We start from the raw sequence: 27,681 nt of genomic DNA, 5'->3' as shown, positions 1-27,681 counted from the left end.
TGTCCTGTCTCCTGGTGTCTCCACAGCCAGCCTGGCCTGTCCTGTCTCCTGGTGTCTCCACAGCCAGCCTGCCTGTCCTGTCTCCTGGTGTCTCCACAGCCAGCCTGCCCTGTCCTGTCTCCTGGTGTCTCCACAGCCAGCCTGGCCTGTCCTGTCTCCTGGTGTCTCCACAGCCAGCCTGCCCTGTCCTGTCTCCTGGTGTCTCCACAGCCAGCCTGGCCTGTCCTGTCTCCTGGTGTCTCCACAGCCAGCCTGGCCTGTCCTGTCTCCTGGTGTCTCCACAGCCAGCCTGGCCTGTCCTGTCTCCTGGTGTCTCCACAGCCAGCCTGCTGGGCTGGGGCCTGGGTCTGGTTGTGGAGACACAAGGACAGGAGACAGGAGACAGGAGACAGCATAAAAGGCTTCAGCCGCCACCAAAAAACCTCTCTAGCCAGCTACAGAGAGGAGAGACAACAACCCTCCTACTCCCCCGCTAATCTCACCCCTCACCTCCCCCTCCTCTCCCACTGTGCAATAGGGTTGCTATATAAATATGAATCATCATCACTACAATAAGCCAAACAAGATGATTCAATTTAGATGCAGAGTGCTGGCCCTGTGTGTCCCGGTTTCCCCCAGTAGGGTGTCTTAACCTTCTATCTGTTGGTTTGAGGTGTGTGTCAGTGGAGGCTGCTGAGGGGAGAACAGCTCATAATAATGGCTGGAATGGAGCCAGTGGAATAGCATTAAACACCTGGAAACCAAGGTGCCACCATCCTCCTGTGGTGTGTATGAATGTGTTTGAATGTTTGTGTGAAATGGGCTGTGTGTGTGTGAAGTAGAACACGTGTGTATGTTTCATGAGTGTGTTGCTGTTTCTTAGACCTCCCTGTTTTGGGGTTCGGCGGGGAAGCACATGAAGTCTTGCAACTATTCGAATCACCCAAAAAAAGAGAAAACCATGTTTGTAGACAAAACCTGTCTCATCCTTATCTAGACTCATCCTTATTTAGTCTCATCATTATCCATTCTCATCCTTATCCAGTCTCATCCTTATCTAGTCTCATCCTTATCCAGTCTCATCCTTACCTAGTCTCATCCTTATCCAGTCTCATCCTCATCTAGTCTCATCATTACCCAGTCTCATCCTTATCTAGTCTCATCATTATCCAGTCTCATCATTACCCAGTCTCATCCTCATCTAGTCTCATCATTACCCAGTCTCATCCTTATCTAGTCTCATCATTATCCAGTCTCATCATTACCCAGTCTCATCCTCATCTAGTCTCATCATTACCCAGTCTCATCCTTATCTAGTCTCATCCTTATCTAGTCTCATCCTTATCTAGTCTCATCATTATCTAGTCTCATCCTTATCTAGTCTCATCATTATCTAGTCTCATCATTATCCAGTCTCATCCTTATCTAGTCTCATCATTATCCAGTCTCATCCTTATCTAGTCTCATCATTATCTAGTCTCATCATTATCCAGTCTCATCATTATCCAGTCTCATCCTTATCTAGTCTCATCCTTATCTAGTCTCATCCTTATCTAGTCTCATCTTATCTAGTCTCATCCTTATCTAGTCTCATGCTTATCTAATATCATCCTCATCTAGTCTCAACCTTATCTAGTATCATCCTTATCTAGTCTCATCATTATCTAGTCTCATCATTATCCAGTCTCATCCTTTCTAGTCTCATCATTATCTAGTCTCATCATCTAGTCTCATCATTATCTAGTCTCATCCTTATCTAGTCTCATCATTATCTAGTCTCATCCTTATCTAATCATTATCAGTCCTTATCTAGTCTCAATTATCATCTCATCATTATCTAGTCTCGTTTAGTCTCATCTGGTCTCATCCTTATCTAGTCTCATGCTTATCTAATATCATCCTTATCTAGTCTCATCCTTATCTAATATCATCATTATCTAGTCTCATCCTTATCTAGTCTCATCGTTATCTAATATCATCCTTATCTAGTCTCATCTCATCCTTATCTTGTCTCATCCTGATTTAGTCTCATCTAGTCTCATCCTTATCTAGTATCATCTGTATCCATTCTCATCTTTATCTATTCTCATCCTTTTCTAGTCTCATCTAGTATCATCCTCATCTAGTCTCATTTAGTCTCATTCTTATCTAGTCTCATCCTTATCTAATATCATCCTTATCTAGTAACATCCTTATCTAATATCATCATTATCTAGTCTCATCCTTATCTAGTCTCATGCTTATCTAATATCATCCTTATCTAGTCTCATCCTTATCTAATATCATCATTATCTAGTCTCATCTCATCCTTATCTTGTCTCATCCTGATTTAGTCTCATCTAGTCTCATCCTTATCTAGTATCATCCGTATCCATTCTCATCTTTATCTAGTCTCATCCTTATCTAGTCTCATCTAGTATCATCCTCATCTAGTCTCATCTAGTCTCATTCTTATCTAGTCTCATCCTGATTTAGTCTCATCTAGTTTCACCCTTATCTAGTCTCATCCTCATCTAATATCATCCTTATCTAGTCTCATCCTTATCTAGTCTCATCCTTATCTAGTCTCATCCTTATCTGGTTTCATCCTCATCTAGTCTCATCGTTATCTAATATCATCCTTATCTAGTCTCATCTCATCCTTATCTTGTCTCATCCTGATTTAGTCTCATCTAGTCTCATCCTCATCTAGTCTTATCATTATCGAGTTTCGTCCTTATCTAGTCTTATCTAGTTTCATTCTTTTCTAGTCTCATCTCATCCTTATCTCGTCTCATCCTTATATAGTCTTATCCTTATTGAGTTTCATCCTTATCTAGTCTTATCTAGTCTCATCCTTTAGTCTCATCCTTTTCTAGTCTCATCTCATCCTTATCTAGTCTCATCGTTATCTAATATCATCCTTATCTAGTCTCATCTCATCCTTATCTTGTCTCATCCTGATTTAGTCTCATCTAGTCTCATCCTTATCTAGTGTCATCCTTATCTATTATCATCCTTATCTAGTCTCATTTTATCTAGTCTCATCCTTTTCTAGTCTCATCCTTATCTAGTCTCATCCTTATCTAGTCTCATCCTCATCTAGTCTCATCCTTATCTAATCTTATCTAGTCTCATTTTATCTAGTCTCATCCTTTTCTAGTCTTATCCTTATCTAGTCTCATCCTCATCTAGTCTCATCCTTATCTAATATCATCCTTATCTAGTCTCATCCTTATCTAGTCTCATTCTTTTCTAGTCTTATCCTTATCTAGTCTCATCCTCATCTAGTCTCATCCTTATCTAATATCATCCTTATCTAGTCTCATCTAGTCTCATCCTTATTTAGTCTCATCTAGTCTCATCTAGTCTCATCATTATCTAGTCTCACCCTTTTCTAGTCTCACCCTTATCTAGTCTCACCCTCATCTAGTCTCACCCTTATCTAGTTTCATCTTTATCTAGTCTCATCTAGTATCATCCTGATTTAGTCTCATCCTTATCTAGTGTCATCCTTATCTATTATCATCCTTATCTAGTCTCATCCTCATCTAGTCTCATCCTTATCTAATATCATCCTTATCTAGTCTCATCCTTATCTAGTCTCATCCTCATCTAGTCTCATCCTTATCTAATATCATCCTTATCTAGTCTCATCCTTATCTAGTCTCATCCTTTTCTAGTCTTATCCTTATCTAGTCTCATCCTCATCTAGTCTCATCCTTATCTAATATCATCCTTATCTAGTCTCATCTAGTCTCATCCTTATTTAGTCTCATCTAGTCTCATCTAGTCTCATCATTATCTAGTCTCACCCTTTTCTAGTCTCACCCTCATCTAGTCTCACCCTTATCTAGTTTCATCTTTATCTAGTCTCATCTAGTATCATCCTGATTTAGTCTCATCCTTATCTAGTGTCATCCTTATCTATTATCATCCTTATCTAGTCTCATCCTCATCTAGTCTCATCCTTATCTAATATCATCCTTATCTAGTCTCATCCTTATCTAGTCTTATCCTCATCTAGTCTCATCCTTATCTAATATTGTCCTTATCTAGTCTCATTTTATCTAGTCTCATCCTTTTCTAGTCTTATCCTTATCTAGTCTCATCCTCATCTAGTCTCATCCTTATCTAATATCATCCTTATCTAGTCTCATCTAGTCTCATCCTTATATAGTCTCATCTAGTCTCATCTAGTCTCATAATTATCTAGTCTCACCCTTTTCTAGTCTCACCCTTATCTAGTCTCACCCTCATCTAGTCTCACCCTTATCTCGTCTCATCTTTATCTAGTCTCATCTAGTCTCATCCTGATTTAGTCTCAGGGTTAGGTCATCATTTCGTACCTCTACCTCCCTTCCCTCGGTCTTACTGAGGTCTAATGTGGGAGTCAGTCTGAAATATTCATGGTGTCACATTAACTTTGCAATATTTCCAATGGAAAACAGGCTGGATACAACCTGAGCTACCAGCAACATTACAACCATTCTGCCTGGGCCTGACTATGACACAGTGGCCGGGAGAGATGGAGGGAGGGAGGGAAAGGAAAGGTGAAGAGAGAGAAAGAGAGGGAGAAAGGGGGAGAGAGAAAAGGAGAAAGACAGAGATAATGGTGGTCATTTATTCAGATGCTGAGTATATAGTGAGGGATGTCATTAAAGCCTAGCAGCAGATGCTGACAGAGAGTATTGAACTGTAGTGTACTGTGTGTATGTGTGTTTGTATCCTAGGTGTGTGTGTGTGTGCATAGTGACGAGTGTAGTCAAGGGCATTCAAGGAGTGTGTGTGTCTGTAGTGCATGTCTGAGATCAGGAGCTGAGCCCACAGTGCTTTGTTCAGTAGCAATGTGTATTATTCATGTGGCACACACGCACGCACCACACATGCACGCACGCACGCACGCACGCACCACACACACACACACACACACACACACACACACACACACACACACACACACACACACACACACACACACACACACACACACACACACACACACACACACACACACACACACACACACACACACACACACACACACACGCTCAAGCTCAAGCTCAAGCTCTACCCCATCACCCCTAAAATACAAAGTCACAAAGATAAACACATACACACAAGCACGTCTTTACCCCCCTTACACACACTCACATCAACACACACAACAAACAGACAAATAGCTACACACAGGCTGACAGCATTTGTATTGATGACAGTGATGGGAACGAAGGAAGAGACAATATCAGGCTGTCAGAGAGAAAAAGCGATGGAGATAAAAACGGAGAGAGGGATGGGGGAGTTTATGGCTTATGATTACAGTCTTCATTGATCCAACCACTGAGGCTGTCCTTCATGTTCACTGAACACAGAACGCCACAGAGAGAGAGAGAGAGCAGGGGGAAGAGGGGAGAGAGAGAACAGGGGGAAGAGGGGAGAGAGAACAGGGGGAAGAGGGGAGAGAGAGAGAACATGGGGAGATGGAGCAGGGGAAGAGGGGAGAGAGAACAGGGGGGAAGAAGGGGAGAGAGAACAGGGGGAAGAGGGGAGAGGGGAGAGAGAACAGGGGAGAAGAGGGGAGATGGAGCAGGGGCAGGGGGAAGAGGGGAGAGAGAACAGGGGAGAAGAGGGGGAGAGGGGAGAGAGAGAACAGGGGGAGATGAGCAGGGGAAGAGGGGAGAGAGAACGTGGGGAGATGGAGCAGGGGGAAGAGGGGAGAGAGAGAACATGGGGAGATGGAGCAGGGGGAAGAGGGGAGAGAGAGGAACATGGGGAGATGGAGCAGGGGGAGAGAGAACATGGGGAGATGGAGAGGGGAGAGAGAGATGGAGCAGGGGGAAGAGGGGAGAGAGAGAACATGGGGAAGGGGAGAGGAGAGAGAGAACATGGGGAGATGGAGCAGGGGGAAGAGGGGAGAGAGAGAACATGGGGAGATGGAGCAGGGGGAAGAGGGGAGAGAGAGAACATGGGGAGATGGAGCAGGGGGAAGAGGGAGAGAGAACAGGGGGAAGAGGGAGAGAAACAGAGAGAGGGGGAAGGGGGAAGAGAACATGGGGAGATGGAGCAGGGGAAGGGGGAAGAGAACATGGGGAGATGGAGCAGGGGAAGAGGGGAGAGAGAACAGGGGGAAGAGGGAACATGAGATGGAGCAGGGGGAAGAGGGGAGAGAGAGAACGTGGGGAGATGGAGCAGGGGGAAGAGGGAGAGAGAGAACATGGGGAGATGGAGCAGGGGGAAGAGGGGAGAGAGAGAACATGGGGAGATGGAGCAGGGGGAAGAGGGGAGAGAGAGATGAGCAGGGGGAAGAGGGGAGAGAGAGAACATGGGGAAGAGGGGAGAGGGGAGAGAGAACATGGGGAGATGGAGCAGGGGGAAGAGGGGGGGAGAGAGAGAACATGGGGAGATGGAGCAGGGGGGGGAAGAGGGGAGAGAGAGAACATGGGGAGATGGAGCAGGGGGGAAGAGGGGGAGAGAAGAGGGGAGAGAGAGAACATGGGGAGATGGAGCAGGGGGAAGAGGGGAGAGAGAGAACATGGGGAGATGGAGCAGGGGGAAGAGGGGAGAGAGAGAACATGGGGAGATGGAGCAGGGGGAAGAGGGGGAGAGAGAGATGGAGCAGGGGGGGAGAGAGGGGAAGAGAGAGAGAGAACATGGGGAGATGGAGCAGGGGAAGAGGGGAGAGAGAGAAACATGGGGAGATGGAGCAGGGGAAAGAGGGGAGAGAGAGAACATGGGGAGATGGAGCAGGGGAAAGAGGGGAGAGAGAGAACATGGGGAGATGGAGCAGGGGAAAGAGGGGAGAGAGAGAACATGGGGAGATGGAGCAGGGGAAAGAGGGGGAGAGAGAGAACATGGGGAGATGGAGCAGGGGAAAGAGGGGAGAGAGAGAACATGGGGAGATGGAGCAGGGGAAAGAGGGGGAGAGAGAGAACATGGGGAGATGGAGCAGGGGGAAAGAGGGGAGAGAGAGAACATGGGGAGATGGAGCAGGGGGGGAAGAGGGGGAGAGAGAGAGAACATGGGGAGATGGAGCAGGGGAAAGAGGGGAGAGAGAGAAAGATGGGGAGATGGAGCAGGGGAAAGAGGGGAGAGAGAGAAGGGGAATGGGGAGATGGAGCAGGGGAAGAGGGGAGAGAGAGAACATGGGGAGATGGAGCAGGGGGAAGAGAGAAACATGGGGAGATGGGGAGAGAGAACATGGGGAAGAGGGGGAGAGAGAACATGGGGAGATGGAGCAGGGGGAAGAGGGGAGAGAGAGAACATGGGGAGATGGAGCAGAGGGAAGAGGGGAGAGAGAGAACATGGGGAGATGGAGCAGGGGGAAGAGGGGGGGAGAGAGAGAGAACATGGGGAGATGGAGCAGGGGGAAGAGGGGAGAGAGAGAACATGGGGAGATGGAGCAGGGGGAAGAGGGGAGAGAGAGAACATGGGGAGATGGAGCAGGGGGAAGAGGGGAGAGAGAGAACATGGGGAGATGGAGCAGGGGGAAGAGGGGGGGAGAGGAGAACATGGGGAAGAGGGGAAGAGAGAGAAGAACATGGGGAAGAGGGGGAGAGAGAACATGGGGAAGAGGGGGGAGAGAGAACATGGGGAAGGAGGGGGAGAGAGAACATGGGGAGAGAGGGGGAGAGGGAGAGAACATGGGGAAGAGGGGGAGAGAGAACATGGGGAAGAGGGGGAGAGAGAACATGGGGAAGGAGGGGGAGAGAGAACATGGGGAAGAGGGGGAGAAGATGGAGCATGGGGAAGAGGGGAGAGAGAGAACATGGGGAGATGGAGCAGGGGGAAGAAGAGGAGAGGGGAGATGGAGCAGAACATGGGGAGATGGAGCAGGGGGAAGAGGGGAGAGAGAGAACATGGGGAGATGGAGCAGGGGAAGAGGGGAGAGAGAGAACATGGGGAGATGGAGCAGGGGGAAGAGGGGAGTGAGAGAACATGGGGAGATGGAGCAGGGGGAAGAGGGAGAGAGAGAACATGGGGAGATGGAGCAGGGGAAGAGGGGGGAGAGAGAGAGAACATGGGGAGATGGAGCAGGGGGAAGAGGGGGGAGATGAGAGAACATGGGGAGATGGAGCAGGGGGAAGAGGGGAGTGAGAGAACATGGGGAGATGGAGCAGGGGGAAGAGGGGAGAGAGAGAGAACATGGGGAGATGGAGTAGGGGAAAGAGGGGAGAGAGAGGGGAAGAAGTAGGGGGGGAAAGGGGGAGAGAACATGGAGAGAAAGTAGTGGAAAGAAACATGGGGAGAGGGAGAGAAAGTAAGTGGAAAGAGGGGAGAGGGAGAGAAAGGGGAGTGGAAAGAGGGGGAGAGGGAGAGAAAGTAGTGGAAAGAGGGAACATGGGGAGAGGGAGAGAAAGTAATGGAAAGAGGGGGGGAGATGGAGAGAAAGTAGTGGAAAGAGGGGGAGAGGGAGAGAAAGTAGTGGAAAGAGGGGGGAGAGAGAACATGGGGAGATGGAAAGTAGTGGAAAGAGGGGGAGAGGGAGAGCTAGTAGATGGAAAGAGGGGAGAGGAAGATAAATTAGTGGAAAGAGGGGAAAGGGGAGATGGAGAGGGGGAAAGTAGTGGAAAGAGAGGGAGAGAGGGGAAGGGGAAGAGAGAGACATGAAGGGGGATGGAGAGAGGGGGAAAGAAAGTAGGGGAAGGGGAGAGAGACAGGAAGGGGGGCGAGAGGAGAGAAAGAAAGAGGGGAAGGGGAGAGAGAGGGAGTAAGAGAGGCAGGAAGGGGTTAGAGAGGTAGAAAGAAAGAGGGGAAGGGGAAAGAGAGAGGGAGTAAGAGATAGAGAGGGAGAAATAAAGAGGGGAATGGGAGAGAGAGGGAGTAAGAGATGGGAAGGGGATAGAGAGGGAGAAAGAAAGAGGGGAAGGGGAGAGAGGGAGAAAGAAAGAGGGGAAGGGGAGAGAGAGGGAGTAAGAGACGGGAAGGGGATAGAGAGGGAGAAAGAAAGAGGGGAAGGGGAGAGAGAGGGAGAAAGAAAGAGGGGAAGAGGAGAGAGAGAGTAAGAGACGGGAAGGGGATAGAGAGGGAGAAAGAAAGAGGGGAAGGGGATAGAGAGGGAGAAAGAAAGAGGGGAAGGGGAGAGAGAGGGAGAAAGCGAGACGGGAAAGGGATAGAGAGGGAGAACGAAAGAGGGGAAGGGGATAGAGAGGGAGAAAGAAAGAGGGGAAGGGGAGAGAGAGGGAGAAAGCGAGACGGGAAGGGGATAGAGAGGGAGAACGAAAGAGGGGAAGGAGATAGAGAGGGAGAAAGAAAGAGGGGAAGGGGATAGAGAGGGAGAGAGAGAGAAAGAGATAAAGGGAAGGGGAGAGAGAGAGAGATAAAGGGAAGGGGAGAGAGAGAGAGATAAAGGGAAGGGAAGGGAAGAGAGAGAGAGAGAGAGAGAGAGAGAGAGAGAGAGAGAGAGAGAGAGAGAGAGAGAGAGAGAGAGAGAGAGAGAGAGATAAAGGGAAGGGGAGAGAGAGAGAGTTGTTGTGGTGAGTCTCCTGCATCAGTATTTATCCTCCACTTTGTGTGGTATTGTGACAGCTCTGCCAAAACCAAGCCACTCCAGTGATATGACAACAACCTGAGAGGGTGTGGGAGTGGGGGAGTGGGGGAGTGTGGGAGTGGGGTGAGGACGGGGGAAAGAGAAAGAGTCGGAGGAAAAGTGAGATGGAGGAGCAGAGAAATAGACAGTAGAGGAGAGAGGGATAGAGGTAGAGAGGGATAGGGAGAGAGGGAGAGAGGGATAGAGGGAGAAAGGAATAGGGAGAGAGGGATAGAGGGAGAGAGGGATAGGGAGAGAGGGAGAGAGGGATAGGGAGAGAGGGATAGAGGGATAGGGAGAGAGGGATAGAGGGAGAGAGGGATAGGGAGAGAGGGAGAGAGGGAGAGAGGGAGAGAGGGATAGGGAGAGAGGGAGAGAGGGATAGGGAGAGAGGGATAGAGGGAGAGAGGGATAGGGAGAGAGGGATAGGGAGAGAGGGATAGAGGGAGAGAGGGATAGGGAGAGAGGGAGAGAGGGATAGAGGGAGAGAGGGATAGAGGAATAGAGGGAGAGAGGGATAGAGGGAGAGAGGGATAGAGGGAGAGAGGGATAGAGGGAGAGAGGGATAGGGAGAGAGGGATAGGGAGAGAGGGAGAGAGGGATAGGGAAAGAGGGATAGAGGGAGAGAGGGAGAGGGAGAGAGGGATAGGGAGAGAGGGAGAGAGGGATAGGGAGAGAGGAAGAGAGGGATAGGGAGAGAGGGATAGAGGGAGAGAGGGATAGGGAGAGAGGGAGAGAGGGATAGGGAGAGAGGGATAGAGGGAGAGAGGGAGAGAGAGATGGAGGGAGAGAGGGATAGAGGAAGATAGGGAGAGAGGAATAGAGGAAGATAGGGAGAGAGGGATAGAGGAAGATAGGGAGAGAGGGATAGAGGAAGATAGGAAGAGAGGGAGAGACAGTAAGACTGCTTGACTCATTGATATGATGTCAGCTCCTGAGCCAGGGAGAGACTAGAGCTGTGCTGACATGTTCCAGCAGGCAGAGAGGAATACCGTCATGCCTCATAGACTCCCAGCTTTATACTGAACACAATGTTATCGAGCAGACTAACATACAGCTTTCACAAGTCTTCACCTCTCTCTCCTTATCCCTCTGCCTCCCCATTAAACAGTTTCAGCTATATCCTTTGTTCTTGTTTTTTGTTGTTGTTGTTATCACCATAGAAAGCGTTTGATGGACATGTCTGTGAACCAATTATTTATTTATTTTCAGGCAGCCTGGGGGCGGATACTGAAGAGCGGCTGGTGGAGCACCTGCTAAACCCCGCCCACTATAACAAACTGATCCGCCCAGCGACCAATGGTTCTGAGCTGGTGACAGTTCAGCTGATGGTGTCACTGGCCCAGCTCATCAGTGTGGTGAGTATGTGTCTGTGTGTGTGGGGTGGCCCATGAACTGTCTCTAACCCACCCACCTCAGAACATAATAATGTCTCTAACCCACCCACCTCAGAACATAATAATGTCTCTAACCCACCCCAATAATGTTGCTGTGTTCCTCTTTCTATTGCAGCACGAGAGAGAGCAGGTCATGACCACCAACGTATGGCTCACACAGGTCAGTTACACTGTCTTCACCTCTCTCTCCTTATCCCTCTGTCTTCACCTCTCTCTCCTTATCCCTCTGTCTTCACCTCTCTCTCCTTATCCCTCTGTCTTCACCTCTCTCTCCTTATCCCTCTGTCTTCACCTCTCCTTATCCCTCTGTCTTCACCTCTCTCTCCTTATCCCTCTGTCTTCACCTCTCTCTCCTTATCCCTCTGTCTTCACCTCTCTCTCCTTATCCCTCTGTCTTCACCTCTCTCTCCTTATCCCTCTGTCTTCACCTCTCTCTCCTTATCCCTCTGTCTTCACCTCTCTCTCCTTATCCCTCTGTCTTCACCTCTCTCTCCTTATCCCTCTGTCTTCACCTCTGTCTTCACCTCTCTCCTTATCTCTCTGTCTTCACCTCTCTCTCCTTATCCCTCTGTCTTCACCTTATCCCTCTGTCTTCACCTCTCTCCTCCTTATCCCTCTGTCTTCCCTCTGTCCTCTCTCTCCCTCTGTCTTATCCCTCTGTCTTCACCTCTCTCCTTATCCTTATCCCTCTGTCTTCACCTCTCTCTCCTTATCTCTCTGTCTTCACCTCTCTCTCCTTATCCCTCTCTCTCCTTATCCCTCTGTCTTCACCTCTCTCTCTTCCCACTGTCTTCACCTCTCTCTTATCCCTCTGTCTTCACCTCTCTCTCCTTATCCCTCTGTCTTCACCTCTCTCTCCTTATCCCTCTGTCTTCACCTCTCTCTCCTTATCCCTCTGTCTTCACTGATGGTAGGCTTTGTTGGTAGGCTTTGTTACTTTGGTCCCAGCTCTCTGCAGGTCATTCACCAGGTCCCCCCGTGTGGTTCTGGGATTTTTGCTCACCGTTCTTGTGATCATTTTGACCCCACGGGATGAGATCTTGCGTGGAGCCCCATATCGAGGGAGATTATCAGTGGTCTTGTATGTCTTCCATTTCCTAATAATTGGTCCCACAGTTGATTTCTTCAAACCAAGCTGCTTACCTATTGCAGATTCAGTCTTCCCAGCCTGGTGCAGGTCTACAATTTTGTTTCTGGTGTCCTTTGACAGCTCTTTGGTCTTGGCCATAGTGGAGTTTGGAGTGTGACTGTTTGAGGTTGTGGACAGGTGTCTTTTATACTTATAACAAGTTCAAACAGGTGCCATTAATACAGGTAACGAGTGGAGGACAGAGGAGCCTCTTAAAGAAGAAGTTACAGGTCTGTGAGAGCCAGAAATCTTGCTTGTTTGTCGGTGACCAAATACTTATTTTCCACCATAATTTCCAAATAAATTCATTAAAAATCCTACAATGGGATTTTCTCAATTTTTTTTCTCATTTTGTCTGTCATAGTTGAAGTGTGCCTATGATGAATATTACAGGCCTCTCTCATCTTTTTAAGTGGGAGAACTTGCACAATTGGTGACTGACTAAATACTTTTTTGCCCCACTGTATACTGTAGCAATAACAGTTACAGATCCCCTATTGTAAATGGTTATTAAGGTTCTACTACAGCCCTAACAGCCATAGAGCCACTGCTATCTGGACCATTATGGCTCATAATACATCACAGTTACAGGGCTACCACCATCAAGGTCACTAAGAGCATGAGCATGTCACTAAGAGCACGTCAGTGACTGACCCACACACCTTCAATCATGTGTGTCTGGGAGGCAAACTCGCACACACACACACACACACACACACACACACACACACACACACACACACACACACACACACACACACACACACACACACACACACACACACACACACACACACACACACACACACACACACACACACACACACACACACACACACACATACATACATACACATACATACATACATACATACATACATACATACATACATACATACATACATACATACATACATACATACATACATACATACATATGCACACTCACTCACTGTCACACACGCGATCTGGATAGTCGGCCATTTCAGTCAGGATGATTAGATGTGTGTTTGAGTGAGTGTTTTTAACTGACTTACTATAGGGTCATGGTAGACATTAGTCCTTCTGTCTTACATCTCTAATTAATGGAGCTGAGTTATCACACTGTTCCTGGACAGGACAGTAAAGGTCACTATAGGAACATATTTACATGAAGATCATTATGGAAAGTAAAGATGCATTTCGCTGAATGTTATTTCAAAAGTGAAGCTCACAGCAGCTGTTTGTGGGTCTCACACTCTTCTATGACTTTTGATTGGTCACTAATTCTCCTCTGTGATTGGTTACTAACAATCTTCTCAGCTATGTGATTGGTCACTGACTCTCCTCTCTACTTTATGATTGGTTACTAACAATCTTCTCAGATGTGTGATTGGTCACTAACTCTCCATTCTGCTGTGTAATTGGTTAGTAACAATCTTCTCAGTTGAGTGATTGGCCTCTAACTCTCCTCTCTGCTCTGTGATTGGTTACTAACAATCTTCTCAGATGTGTGATTGGTCACTAACTCTCCTCTCTGCTGTATGATTGGTTAGTAACAATCTTCTCAGCTGAGTGATTGGTCATTACAGGTTTTTTTTCGATTGCTAAAAGACAGTGGGCACAACTGGAGTCACATGTGCAAAACTCTAACTCCAGTCTGCACTACCAACAGTCACCTGAGCTAAACAGTTCACATCACCTGCAAAACTCTAACTCCAGTCACCTGAGCTAAACAGTTCACATCACCTGCAAACAACTCCAGTCTGCACTACCAACAGTCACCTGAGCTAAACAGTTCACATCACCTGCAAAACTCTAACTCCAGTCTGCACTACCAACAGTCACCTGAGCTAAACAGTTCACATCACCTGCAAAACTCTAACTCCAGTCTGCACTACCAACAGTCACCTGAGCTAAACAGTTCACATCACCTGCAAAACTCTAACTCCAGTCTGCACTACCAACAGTCACCTGAGCTAAACAGTTCACATCACCTGCAAAACTCTAACTCCAGTCTGCACTACCAACAGTCACCTGAGCTAAACAGTTCACATCACCTGCAAAACTCTAACTCCAGTCTGCACTACCAACAGTCACCTGAGCTAAACAGTTCACATCACCTGCAAAACTCTAACTCCAGTCTGCACTACCAACAGTCACCTGAGCTAAACAGTTCACATCACCTGCAAAACTCTAACTCCAGTCTGCACTACCAACAGTCACCTGAGCTAAACAGTTCACATCACCTGCAAAACTCTAACTCCAGTCTGCACTACCAACAGTCACCTGAGCTAAACAGTTCACATCACCTGCAAAACTCTAACTCCAGTCTGCACTACCAACAGTCACCTGAGCTAAACAGTTCACATCACCTGCAAAACTCTCTGCAACTCACAGTCTTCACATCACCTGCAAAACTAACTCAGTCTGCACTAGTCACCTGAGCTAAACAGTTCACATCACCTGCAAAACTCTAACTCCAGTCTGCACTACCAACAGTCACCTGAGCTAAACAGTTCACATCACCTGCAAAACTCTAACTCCAGTCTGCACTACCAACAGTCACCTGAGCTAAACAGTTCACATCACCTGCAAAACTCTAACTCCAGTCTGCACTACCAACAGTCACCTGAGCTAAACAGTTCACATCACCTGCAAAACTCTAACTCCAGTCTGCACTACCAACAGTCACCTGAGCTAAACAGTTCACATCACCTGCAAAACTCTAACTCCAGTCTGCACTACCAACAGTCACCTGAGCTAAACAGTTCACATCACCTGCAAAACTCTAACTCCAGTCTGCACTACCAACAGTCACCTGAGCTAAACAGTTCACATCACCTGCAAAACTCTAACTCCAGTCTCACCTGCAAAACTCTAACTCCAGTCTGCACTACCAACAGTCACCTGAGCTAAACAGTTCACATCACCTGCAAAACTCTAACTCCAGTCTGCACTACCAACAGTCACCTGAGCTAAACAGTTCACATCACCTGCAAAACTCTAACTCCAGTCTGCACTACCAACAGTCACCTGAGCTAAACAGTTCACATCACCTGCAAAACTCTAACTCCAGTCTGCACTACCAACAGTCACCTGAGCTAAACAGTTCACATCACCTGCAAAACTCTAACTCCAGTCTGCACTACCAACAGTCACCTGAGCTAAACAGTTCACATCACCTGCAAAACTCTAACTCCAGTCTGCACTCACCAACAGTCACCTGAGTCTAAAACAGTTCAAACATCACCTGCAAAACTCTAACTCCAGTCTGCACTACCAACAGTCACCTGAGCTAAACAGTTCACATCACCTGCAAAACTCTAACTCCAGTCTGCACTACCAACAGTCACCTCACCTGAAAACTCTAACTCCAGCTAAACAGTTCACATCACCTGCAAAACTCTAACTCCAGTCTGCACTACCAACAGTCACCTGAGCTAAACAGTTCACATCACCTGCAAAACTCTAACTCCAGTCTGCACTACCAACAGTCACCTGAGCTAAACAGTTCACATCACCTGCAAAACTCTAACTCCAGTCTGCACTACCAACAGTCACCTGAGCTAAACAGTTCACATCACCTGCAAAACTCATTCCAAGCAACACAACTCTTAACACATGGCTCAAAACACGCTCAGTGCAGCCAAACACTATGACAACCCTCACTGAGATAACACACACTGTCACTCAGAACACACTGAGAGTAAAAACACTAGCATCAAACACCAATACAGAAAATACAAACTTTTCATCTTTACAGTTTGAACAATTTCAGTGACTTCATAGAATGTATGCACACATGACTGTAAGTCACTTTGGATAAAAGCGTCTGCTAAATGGCATATATTATATATTATTATACAAAGTAATATTTTCTTCAAAGAAAAGAGTGACATTCTTTCACATGAATTTTTTTTTAGAACATAACAATTCTTTAAGGTAAATGAAAATTAGCAGTTTGCTTCAATAGTCTGTAGTAATTTACGGAATTACAGTAATGAGAAAAAAAGGTAGAAACTAAAAGTACGTACTGTAATTCGAACAAATAATTGAGGGGCTAATCCTGCCTCTCTCTAGCATCAGGCCACAGGTTTTCCTCAACATCACATCTAATGTTTTCTCTTGCCATGCACCTGGGGAAGAACCTTCTGGAGTGCCTTATCCATCCCTGGCAGTCCTCTGGACTCGTGTCCTCACATCCGGCACGCATGGCTTCCAAAAGAGACATTTGGTCATGTGGGTGGTGACCAAACACTTTCCACCTCCAGGCAGAGAAAAACTCCTCTATTGGGTTGAGGAAGGGTGAATATGCAGGCAGGTACAAAACCATAAATCTGTGATGTGCTGCAAACCAATCTGTGACAGCTGCAGAGTGGTGAAAAGCAACGTTATCGCAAACTATGACAAAAACTTGGGGGTTTCTTACTGGCTCCCCCTGTTCTGCTGGCACTAGCTGAGCATAGAGCTGTTCTAGGAAAGCTATAAGCCTTTCTGTGTTGTATGGGCCAATGAGTGGTGTGTTGAGAAGCAAACCATCATTGGCCATTGCAGCACACATGGTGATATTTCCCCGCCTTTGGCCTGGAACCTCCACAGTGGCCCTTTGACCTATAACATTCCTTCCTTTGCGCCGTGTTTTGGCGAGGTTAAATCCAGCTTCATCGAATAATACAAATGAATGTGGTCTTTCCAGTGCTTCCACCTCCATTACTCTCTGAAAAACAGTAAGTGCACAGTTTTACTGTAGAAATGCTAGTGTTTTATTTACTGTAAATATTTTGTATAGCTGTGTACGTAACCTCAGACGTCTTACCTGGACATATTGGTATCTTTGCTCTTTTACCCGTTCACTGTTTCTCTCGAACGGTACAGTGTATAACTGTTTCATTGTAACTTGGTGTTTCTTTAGGACTCGAGCAACAGTTGTTGTGCTGACAGAATTAACATTTTCAAATATATCATTATCAGCCAGCACTCTATCTGGAATCTCCCGCAGTTTTATTGCATTGTTGACAACAACCATGTCAACAATAGCATTTCCTGCGCATCTGAAAATATTTTTCCTCTTCCCCCTGTTGGGGGCAGTCTTTGGGTCCTGTTGTAAAAATATATTTTACAGTCAAACTTACTGTAATATATATCTGTGTAAATATTATATAATTGCAATACAAAATAGATTCTTGTAATGTTTTCATTTACTGTAAGGATGTAACTCTCACCTGTTTGCATGATGGGAAATTCGCATTACAGATGCCACTGTGGATCTTTACAGATTGGGTTGCACCCTCAACCCTGCCTCTCTCAATGAGAGACCATGGTTCACGACATGGTCTATAAGTGTAGCCCTTATTTCATCTGAAATAACAGCTCTTTGTCTTCTTTGTCTTCCTCGACGCATCCGCCCTCTCCCTGCCACCCTTCTCCCTCTACGAACCCATCTTCCTTGTTCCATTTCCAAAATGAGTCTTTCTGAGCTCTACCTATATATACTGTAATATGTGTGTGTGTTTTCTAACAAGTCTAAAACAAGACACCTGCTTATTAGCCTTTCAGCTGAAATTGCAATCAGCAGTGTTTGAAAGGCACAAGGCTGAAATCTATTCCGTTTTGAATGTGTGGTTCACAGTTTTGACAGCAGTGTGTTAGCATTTGAACAAAGTGCTGTAAATCCACAGTGTTGTGCAGGTTGTGGTTAAAGCCATGGGATAAGTGTGTAGAGTTTTGAAAACTGTGTTCAAGCAATGAAAACAAACTCTAGCAATGAACTAGAGTTTGGTCCACATGAACTGCTGCTGTACAGACTGTAGTTAGAGTTTTGCACATGTGACTCCAGTTGTGTCCACTGTCGTTTAGCGATCGAAAAAAAACTGTAACTCTGTCCTCTGGTCTGTGATTGGTGTCCAGGAATGGCAGGACTACCGTCTGACTTGGGTCCCTGAGGAGTTTGATGGCATGGAGAAGGTCAGACTGCCTTCCAAACACATCTGGCTGCCCGACGTTGTGCTGTATAACAAGTGAGTTACACACACACACACACACACACACACACACACACACACACACACACACACACACACACACACACACACACACACACACACACACACACACACACACACACACACACACACACACACACACACACACACACACACACACACACTAGCTGCCTGACGTTGTTCTGTATAACAAGTGAGTCACACACACACACACACACACACACACACACACACACACACACACACACACACACACACACACACACACACACACACACACACACACACACACACACACACACACACACACACACACATCTAGCTGCCTGACGTTGTTCTGTATAACAAGTGAGTTACACACACACACACACACACACACACACACACACACACACACACACACACACACACACACACACACACACACACACACACACACACACACACACACACACACACACACACACACACACACACACACACATCTAGCTGCCTGACGTTGTTCTGTATAACAAGCGAGTTACACACACACAATGTCAATACTATTTGAATCCACAAATCACATTACAGTGAAGATCCAAACATTTTAAAGACACGGACATCTGGACACTTATAGATACAGAAAGCACCTCCTTCTCCAAACGGCTACGCTGTCCATGACCGCTGACACAGAGCAGTACCTTGGTGGCAGCGTTGCCTTTGTCCTCTGCAGGCCGGTATCTGAAGGCCACATACTGTCAGCCTAAGTATATGGCCGAGACTCCCAAATATCAGCACCACAAGTTTGCAGTGATAACCAAGGCTGTTGAGGCATGACACTATGGGCTAGTGCTTCAGCAACTGTCTGCTCCACGTAGGTGTCAAAAGAGCAACCAACTTCCACACACACACACACACACACACACACACACACACACACACACACACACACACACACACACACACACACACACACACACACACACACACACACACACACACACACACACACACACACACACACACACACACACACACACAGTACAGCATTGTTCCTCAACTCCAGTCTTCTAGTCCCTATCTTATTGTAGTCTCTTAGCCCGGTGTAAGTTATCTTATCAGAGTGTCTTAACCCTGTGTAAGCGATCTTATCAGTGAAAGTGAACTGTCTGGTCTCGATCTCCTCTTTCTCTAATGCCGTCTTACACTGATTAACCAACCGGCGGGGCTAAACGGATCAATATCTTGATCTTCTTCCATTGCTCTCCTTCTTTGTTCTCTACCTGAGGTATTTGACCTGTTCTCTACCTGAGGGATTTGACCTGTTCTCTACCTGAGGGATTTGACCTATTCTCTACCTGAGGTATTTGACCTGTTCTCTACCTGAGGGATTTGACCTGTTCTCTACCCGAGGGATTTGACCTGTTCCCTACCCGAGGGATTTGACCTGTTCCCTACCTGAGGTATTCCCTACCCGAGGGATTTGACCTGTTCCCTACCCGAGGGATTTGACCTGTTCCCTACCCGAGGGATTTGACCTGTTCTCTACCCGAGGGATTTGACCTGTTCCCTACCCGAGGGATTTGACCTGTTCTCTACCCGAGGGATTTGACCTGTTCTCTACTCAAGGGATTTGACCTGTTCCCTACCCGAGGGATTTGACCCATTCTCTACTCGAGGGATTTGACCTGTTCCCTACCCAAGGGATTTGACCCATTCTCTACTCGAGGGATTTGACCTGTTCCCTACCCGAGGGATTTGACCTGTTCTCTACCCGAGGGATTTGACCTGTTCTCTACCTGAGTCCTCGCTGTGTCCAGGTTAAGGAAGGATGATGTTTCCCTGAGCAGTGACCAGCATGTTTATATAAGGAGTCGTGTGTTACTTTGCAGTCCTGATACGCATCACATCCTCGTCTGTCTGACCTTCTCCATCTTTCTGTCGTCAGAGAGAGTGTGTGTGTGTGTGTGTGTGTGTGTGTGTGTGTGTGTGTGTGTGTGTGTGTGTGTGTGTGTGTGTGTGTGTGTGTGTGTGTGTGTGTGTGTGTGTGTGTGTGTGTGTGTGTGTGTGTGTGTGTGTGTGTGTGTGTGCGCGCGTGTGCGTGTGCGTGTGTGTGTGTGAGAGAGATATCTTCTGTGGTCATCTTACCTGGCTGTCTGTAACAGTAGAGTCTTACCTGTCCTGCCCCTGTCACCCAGTCCTGCCTGTGTGAGATGTGGCTGAGGCTGTGTGATAAAGGATCTGTAGTGAGACTGGAGGAAATTTAATGAGACACACAGAGAGCTGAAGTGACATTTACACCCATTTATAGGAAAAACTGTGTCTCGCTCTTTTCTGCTCATTTTAATCTGTATGTATTACTAATTTGTTTTTAAAGATGTGATCGATTTAAAAGGGCATGCATTTTATATACTGTATTTTAATATTTAAAATCCTTCCAATAGTCTAACATTCTCTCTCTTTCCACCCCTCCTTCCTTAGTGCTGACGGAATGTACGAGGTCTCCTTCTACTCCAACGCGGTGGTCTCCCATGACGGCAGTATCTTCTGGCTGCCTCCAGCCATCTACAAGTCAGCCTGTAAGATCGAGGTCAAACACTTCCCCTTCGACCAGCAGAACTGCACCATGAGGTTCCGCTCCTGGACCTACGACCGCACAGAGATCGACCTGATCCTGAGGTCCGACGTGGCCAGCATGGACGACTTCACACCCAGCGGAGAGTGGGACATCATCGCCCTGCCGGGGCGCCGCAACGAGAACCCTGCCGACCCCACCTACGTAGACATCACCTATGACTTCATCATCCGCAGGAAACCTCTGTTCTACACCATCAACCTCATCATCCCCTGTGTCCTCATCACCTCTCTGGCTATCTTAGTGTTCTATCTGCCCTCTGACTGTGGAGAGAAGATGACCCTGTGTATCTCTGTCCTGCTGGCCCTCACAGTGTTCCTCCTGCTGATCTCTAAGATCGTCCCCCCCCACCTCCCTGGACGTTCCTCTGGTCGGGAAGTACCTGATGTTCACCATGGTCCTGGTGACCTTCTCTATTGTCACCAGTGTGTGTGTTCTCAACGTGCACCACCGCTCACCCACCACACACACCATGCCCCCCTGGGTCAAGCTGGTGTTCCTCAACAAATTGCCTGCGCTGCTCTTCATGCGCCAGCCCCAGAACAGCTGCGAGCGTCAGAAGCTGCGCCAGCGACGGAGGGGCCAGGAGCAGAGGGAGGGGGGCAGGGATGGGGGCTCCGCCGGGGGGCTGATGGTGGGCCTGGGGCTGGGGAGCGGAGGGGGTGGCACGGATAACAACGAACCCTGTACGTGTTACGTGAACCGGGCATCGGTGAAACAGTTTGTAGGGGAGCTGGGAGGGGGCGCGGGGGGAGGAGGGTCGATGGAGGGGCTGAACGGGCTGAGGGAAGACAGGGAGGGGGGTCAGGGGAACCGGCCCAGGGGGAAACAGGTAGGAGGGGGCCCAGCCCTGACCCAGGCCGTGCTAGGACAAGCCTGCCCTGGGTTGGAGGAGGCTGTTGACGGGGTCCGCTTCATCGCCAACCACATGAAGACTGAAGACGACGACCAGAGTGTGAGTGACGTAGAAATGCACCATTTATTCACCGTTCACTACAACTATATATCACATTATATATCTGATGTCTTGACCCTGTTCTGCCATACACATCATAGAATGTTACTTACACTCGGTCTAGAAGGCCATATATCTACACTTAGATAGGCCGGTTTCGAGACGGTAGTGTTTTGAACATTCGTTTTAGGACTGATGCCTAGCACTCTACTCAATGCATTGTCAATAAGCGCTGATGAAGATTTCATGCAAAGTGCATTATAGTGGCTTGGAAATACAATGACATTCAAAAGGAGGCAAATAATTATTAGGCAAACCTTTCGTCATCATTTTGATGTTGCCAGATTGACTTTAAATGCAGTATAACGTTAGCTAGCTAGCTAAGATTGAGGGGAGGACACCGGATTTTACCTAGCTAACGTTAGCATGGCTAGCTAATGACTTTGCTAACTAATGACTTCATTGCCGTATGTTTGAAGTACATTTGATGACATGATAATGATGTCAAAGTTGTGTGCTACTAAATATTTGCCCACTTTAGCAATATAATCATATTTCCAGTCCACTATAGTGTAATTTAGACTAAACAGTCAATAGCCTCTGTTCAGAATGACTGGGCTTATCACGACTTTTGGGCACCACTATGGTGGAGGGCAGCTTGAGAACGTTCATAACAATGGCATGATGCGACCGAGTGACGGAGGTGCAACCTATGAATAGCTACCACCTACTGCTACATTCTAGGGAGAATAACTATGGGTGAATGGTTATGAATTCATGGGCTACACTTGTTCTGCTCTGAATATTTAACACAGTTTTAATCTTAGCTACTGTATGATATCAGCATTGTGAGTGAATAAAACAGGGCTCTCCCAATGTAGGAGTAGAGGAGTAGAAAGAGAAGAGGATGAACGACAGGGGGGGGGGGGTTTCCTTCAGTGGGCAGGGATGCCTGAAGGCATGGAGAGGGAGGAAATAACATTCTCCTGGAATGAGAGACCCTGACATAGTGAATTAACAGTCCTTAATCCGTAATTTTAGTCCGTAATTTTGTCCATCAGCGCGAGTCATCATCTCCATGGTTACCGTCCGTCTCCATGCTGACCACTTTTAAGACCCACCTGATCCTTCTTTCACTTCAGGTCCTCCCTCCTGTCCTCTTCAAGTCATCATCACCCCTCCCTTCTCTCTCCTCCTCTATCTCCTTCCCTGCAGTACTCATCCACCCCTTGTTCCCCTACACACAGTCTCTTTTTCTCTCCCCTCTCCTCTCTCCTCCTCTATCTCCTTCCCTGCAGTACTCATCCACCCCTTATTCCCCTACACCCAGTCTCTTTTTCTCTCCCCTCTCCTCTCTCCTCCTCTATCTCCTTCCCTGCAGTACTCATCCACCCCTTATTCCCCTACACCCAGTCTCTTTTTCTCTCCCCTCTCCTCTCTCCTCCTCTATCTCCTTCCCTGCAGTACTCATCCACCCCTTATTCCCCTACACCCGGTCTCTTTTTCTCTCCCCTCTCCTCTCTCCTCCTCATCCATCTCCTTCCCTCCCTACTCATCCACCCCTTATTCCCCCTACACCACCCCTTATTCCCCTCTCTTTTTCTCTCCCCTCTCCTCTCTCCTCCTCTATCTCCTTCCCTGCAGTACTCATCCACCCCTTATTCCCCTACACCCGGTCTCTCTTTTTCTCTCCCCTCTCCTCTCTCCTCCTCTATCTCCTTCCCTGCAGTACTCATCCACCCCTTATTCCCCTACACCCGGTCTCTTTTTCTCTCCCCTCTCCACTCTCCTCCTCTATCTCCTTCCCTGCAGTACTCATCCACCCCTTATTCCCCTACACCCGGTCTCTTTTTCTCTCCCCTCTCCTCTCTCCTCCTCTATCTCCTTCCCTGCAGTACTCATCCACCCCTTATTCCCCTACACCCGGTCTCTCTTTTTCTCTCCCCTCCTCTATCCCCTTCCCTGCAGTACCCATCCATCCTTATTCCCCTACACCCGGTCTCTTTTTCTCTCCCCTCCTCTATCCCCTTCCCTGCAGTACTCATCCCACCCCTTATTCCCCTACACCCGGTCTCTTTTTCTCTCCCCTCTCCTCTCTCCTCCTCTATCTCCTTCCCTGCAGTACTCATCCCACCCCTTATTCCCCTACACCCGGTCTCTTTTTCTCTCCCCTCTCCTCTCTCTCCTCCTCTATCTCCTTCCCTGCAGTACTCATCCATCCCTTGTTCCCCTACACCCGGTCTCTCTTTTTCTCTCCCCTCTCCTCTCTCTCCTCCTCTATCTCCTTCCCTGCAGTACTCATCCACCCCTTATTCCCCTACACCCGGTCTCTTTTTCTCTCCCCTCTCCTCTCTCCTCCTCTATCTCCTTCCCTGCAGTACTCATCCACCCCTTATTCCCCTACACCCGGTCTCTCTTTTTCTCTCCCCTCTCATCTCTTCTCCTCCTCCCTCTCCCTCCCTGCAGTACTCATCCATCCCTTGTTCCCCTACACCCGGTCTCTCTTTTTCTCTCCCCTCTCCTCTCTTCTCCTCCTCCCTCTCCCTCCCTGCAGTACTCATCCATCCCTTGTTCCCCTACACCCGGTCTCTCTTTTTCTCTCCCCTCTCCTCTCTTCTCCTCCTCCCTCTCCCTCCCTGCAGTACTCATCCATCCCTTGTTCCCCTACACCCGGTCTCTCTTTTTCTCTCCCCTCTCCTCTCTTCTCCTCCTCCCTCTCCCTCCCTGCAGTACTCATCCATCCCTTGTTCCCCTACACCCGGTCTCTTTTTCTCTCCCCTCTCCTCTCTCCTCCTCTATCTCCTTCCCTGCAGTACTCATCCACCCCTTATTCCCCTACACCCGGTCTCTCTTTTTCTCTCCCCTCTCATCTCTTCTCCTCCTCCCTCTCCCTCCCTGCAGTACTCATCCATCCCTTGTTCCCCTACACCCGGTCTCTCTTTTTCTCTCCCTCTCCTCTCTTCTCCTCCTCCCTCTCCCTCCCTGCAGTACTCATCCATCCCTTGTTCCCCTACACCCGGTCTCTCTTTTTCTCTCCCCTCTCCTCTCTTCTCCTCCTCCCTCTCCCTCCCTGCAGTACTCATCCATCCCTTGTTCCCCTACACCCGGTCTCTCTTTTTCTCTCTCCCTCTCCTCTCTTCTCCTCCTCCCTCTCCCTCCCTGCAGTACTCATCCATCCCTTGTTCCCCTACACCCGGTCTCTCTTTTTCTCTCCCCTCTCCTCTCTTCTCCTCCTCCCTCTCCCTCCCTGCAGTACTCATCCATCCCTTGTTCCCCTACACCCGGTCTCTCTTTTTCTCTCCCCTCTCCTCTCTTCTCCTCCTCCCTCTCCCTCCCTGCAGTACTCATCCATCCCTTGTTCCCCTACACCCGGTCTCTCTTTTTCTCTCCCCTCACCACTCTTCTCCTCCTCACCCTCTTTCAGTGTCAAACCTCATCAGAGCTCTGTGGTGGAATCCAGTCTCCACTCACATTAACCTTTCAACCCCGCCTCTCACCCCCCTTTAATAGGTGAGGGGGAGGGAAGGAGCGAGAAAGTGAGAGAGACAAGTGATAGAGGAAGAGGAGAAAAGAGAGCTGTGTTTTCAACCCTCGACTTCTTCCACATGTTGTTGTGTTGCAGCCTACATTTCAAATGGATTGAATTGAGATGTTGTGTTGTCACTGGCTTACACACAATACCCCATAATGTCAAAGTGAAATTATGTTTGACTAATTAATTAAAAATGAAAAGCTGAAATGTCTTGAGTAAATAAGTATTCAATATCTTTGTTATGGCAAGCCTAAACAAGTTCAGGAGTTAAGATTTGCTTAACAAGTCACATAATAAGTTGCATGGACTCACTACCTCATCTCTGTACCCCACACATACAATCATCTGTAAGTTCCGTCAGTCGAGTAGTGAATTTCAAACAGATTCAACCACAAACACCACGGAGATTTCCAAATACCTCACAAAGAAGGGTAGATGGGTAAAAATAATATCCCTTTGAGCATGGTAAAGTTATTCATTACACTTTGGATGGTGTATCAATACACCCAGTCACTACAAAGATACAGGCGTCCTTCCTAACTCAGTTGCCAGAGAGGAAGGGAACCTCTCAGGGATTTTACCATAAGGCCAATGGTGACTTTAAAACAGTTACAGAGTTAAATGGCTGTGATAGAAGAAAACTGAGGATAGATCAAAAACATTTTAGTTTCTCCATAATACTAACCTAGATAACAGTAAAAAGAAGGAAGCCTGTACATAATACACATATTCCAAAACATGCATCCTGTTTGCAATAAGGCACTAAAAGTAATACTTTTTTTGTCCTGAATACAAAGCGTTGTGTTTGGGGCTAATCCGACATAACACATCACTGAGTACCACTCTTCATATTTTCAAGCATGGTGGTGGCTGCATCATGTTATGGGCATGCTTGTCATCGGCAAGGACTAGGGAGTTTTTTAGGATAAAAAGAAATGGAATAAAGCGAAGCACATGCAAAATCCTAGAGGTAAACCTGGTTCAGTCTGCTTTCCAACAGACACTGGGAGACACATTCACCTTTCAGCAGGACAATAACCTAAAACCCAAGGTCAAATATTCTATGGCAAGACTTGGAAATGACCAACAAACAACTTGACAGAGCTTGAATAATTTTAAAAAGAATAATAGGCATATATTGTACAATCCAAGTGTGCACAGCTCTTAGAGACTTATACAGAAAGACTCACAGCTGTAATCTCTGCCAAAGGTGATTCTAACATGTACTATATTGATTCAGGGGGATGAATACTGTAATGAAACAGCAGGGGGCAGGCCTCGAACCCTCGACCTTCTAGCCTGAAGTCCAACGCGCTGTCTGTCGACTGTGTCCCAAAAGCATGCTCAAGCAGCAGAGTCGATATCCGCGCTTATAAACCCAGGGTCGTTACACTACTTGTGTAAACAAGATACTGTATATTAGTGTTTTATTTTTCATAGATTTTTTTACAAATGTTACAATTGTTCTTCCACTTTGACATTAGAGTATTTTGTGTAGATCGTTCACAAAAAATGACAATTAAATCCATTTGAATCCTATCTTGTAACACAACAATAAGTGGAAAAAGTCAAAGGTGGGAATCCTTTCAGTAAGAAGTGTACTTATGTAAACCTCTGCCTCACCCTCTTCAGGTGAGCGAGGACTGGAAGTATGTTGCCATGGTGATCGACCGTCTCTTCCTGTGGATCTTTATAATTGTGTGTGTGTCCGGAACGGTCGGGATGTTCCTCCAGCCACTGTTCCAGAACTACACTGCCAAGACCATCACCAACACCAATGGCTGACCAACCAGGTGCCCAGCAGCATCGATGGACACCGCCCCAACCCAATCAGCACAGCAGGACAGGGGCAGGAGGGAGGGACCTGCCCAGCAGGGGAAGTGGGTTTTATTAAGTCTGTGGAACTAAATTGGACAGGAGCCACACCTGTTAACCTTTATAGCCTTTCTACTGAACTGTTCTGAACTGAAGAACTAAACTTAACACCAACATCGTATTAACAATCATTTTTTTTCCAGAGGAGGGATAAATGGATGGACAAATCTTTCCTTTTCCCCAGAGGAAGGTGGAGTTATGCCTCTCTTCTCTCCCTCTGAGTGACAAGCGGCAGAAGCCAATCAGGGAGAGAGGACAATCTCTACATTTTTTGACATCCTGTAGAACGCTACGCCAGCCAATCAATGCTCTTCATTCCAAGCTGACTGTGCAAGCTTACTGAGAGTATATTGTCGCACTTTAACTGGTACAGAACTTAATGCTTCAGTAACAGAACCTTGATTGGAAACTGTGTCAACCAATCAGAAAAATGTAAAAGCAATTGTTTTTCCAAGCCACTTCTGTTAAGCCAACTGATAGTACAGTACAGTATATTTTACCATAGCATAGTATAGCTTTAAATATAATATTATTGCGATTTCTCTGTGTCAGTGTACCACAGTATAGCTTTAAATATAATATTATTGCGATTTCTCTGTGTCTGTTCCTGAGAGAAAGGTAGGGTGCAGTGGTTTGTTGTATGATTCTCTGTGTCTGTTCCTCAGAGAAAGGTAGGGTGCAGTGGTTTGTTGTATGATTCTCTGTGTCTGT

The 27,681-nt window shown here is 47.3% G+C and overlaps 1 protein-coding gene across 1 annotated transcript in view; it reads left to right on the top strand.

Annotated features, from left to right (window-relative positions):
- LOC123998240 (neuronal acetylcholine receptor subunit beta-2-like) overlaps window positions 1–27,474 on the top strand; it is a 58,576-nt gene extending 31,102 nt beyond the window's left edge. Inside the window, 6 exon segments of the mRNA XM_046303276.1 lie at window positions 10,697–10,842; window positions 10,997–11,041; window positions 17,900–18,009; window positions 20,455–20,950; window positions 20,952–21,563; window positions 26,728–27,474. Of these exon segments, the coding sequence (XP_046159232.1) occupies window positions 10,697–10,842; window positions 10,997–11,041; window positions 17,900–18,009; window positions 20,455–20,950; window positions 20,952–21,563; window positions 26,728–26,880 (1,562 nt within the window). The 3' untranslated portion in view covers window positions 26,881–27,474.
- The last annotated feature ends 207 nt before the right edge of the window (window positions 27,475–27,681 follow it).

The sequence above is a fragment of the Oncorhynchus gorbuscha genome, linkage group LG15, assembly GCF_021184085.1.
Source record: "Oncorhynchus gorbuscha isolate QuinsamMale2020 ecotype Even-year linkage group LG15, OgorEven_v1.0, whole genome shotgun sequence".
Lineage (NCBI taxonomy): Eukaryota > Metazoa > Chordata > Actinopteri > Salmoniformes > Salmonidae > Oncorhynchus > Oncorhynchus gorbuscha.
Note: the sequence above shows the minus strand (reverse complement) of the source record. Positions and strands in the feature narration are given on the sequence as shown.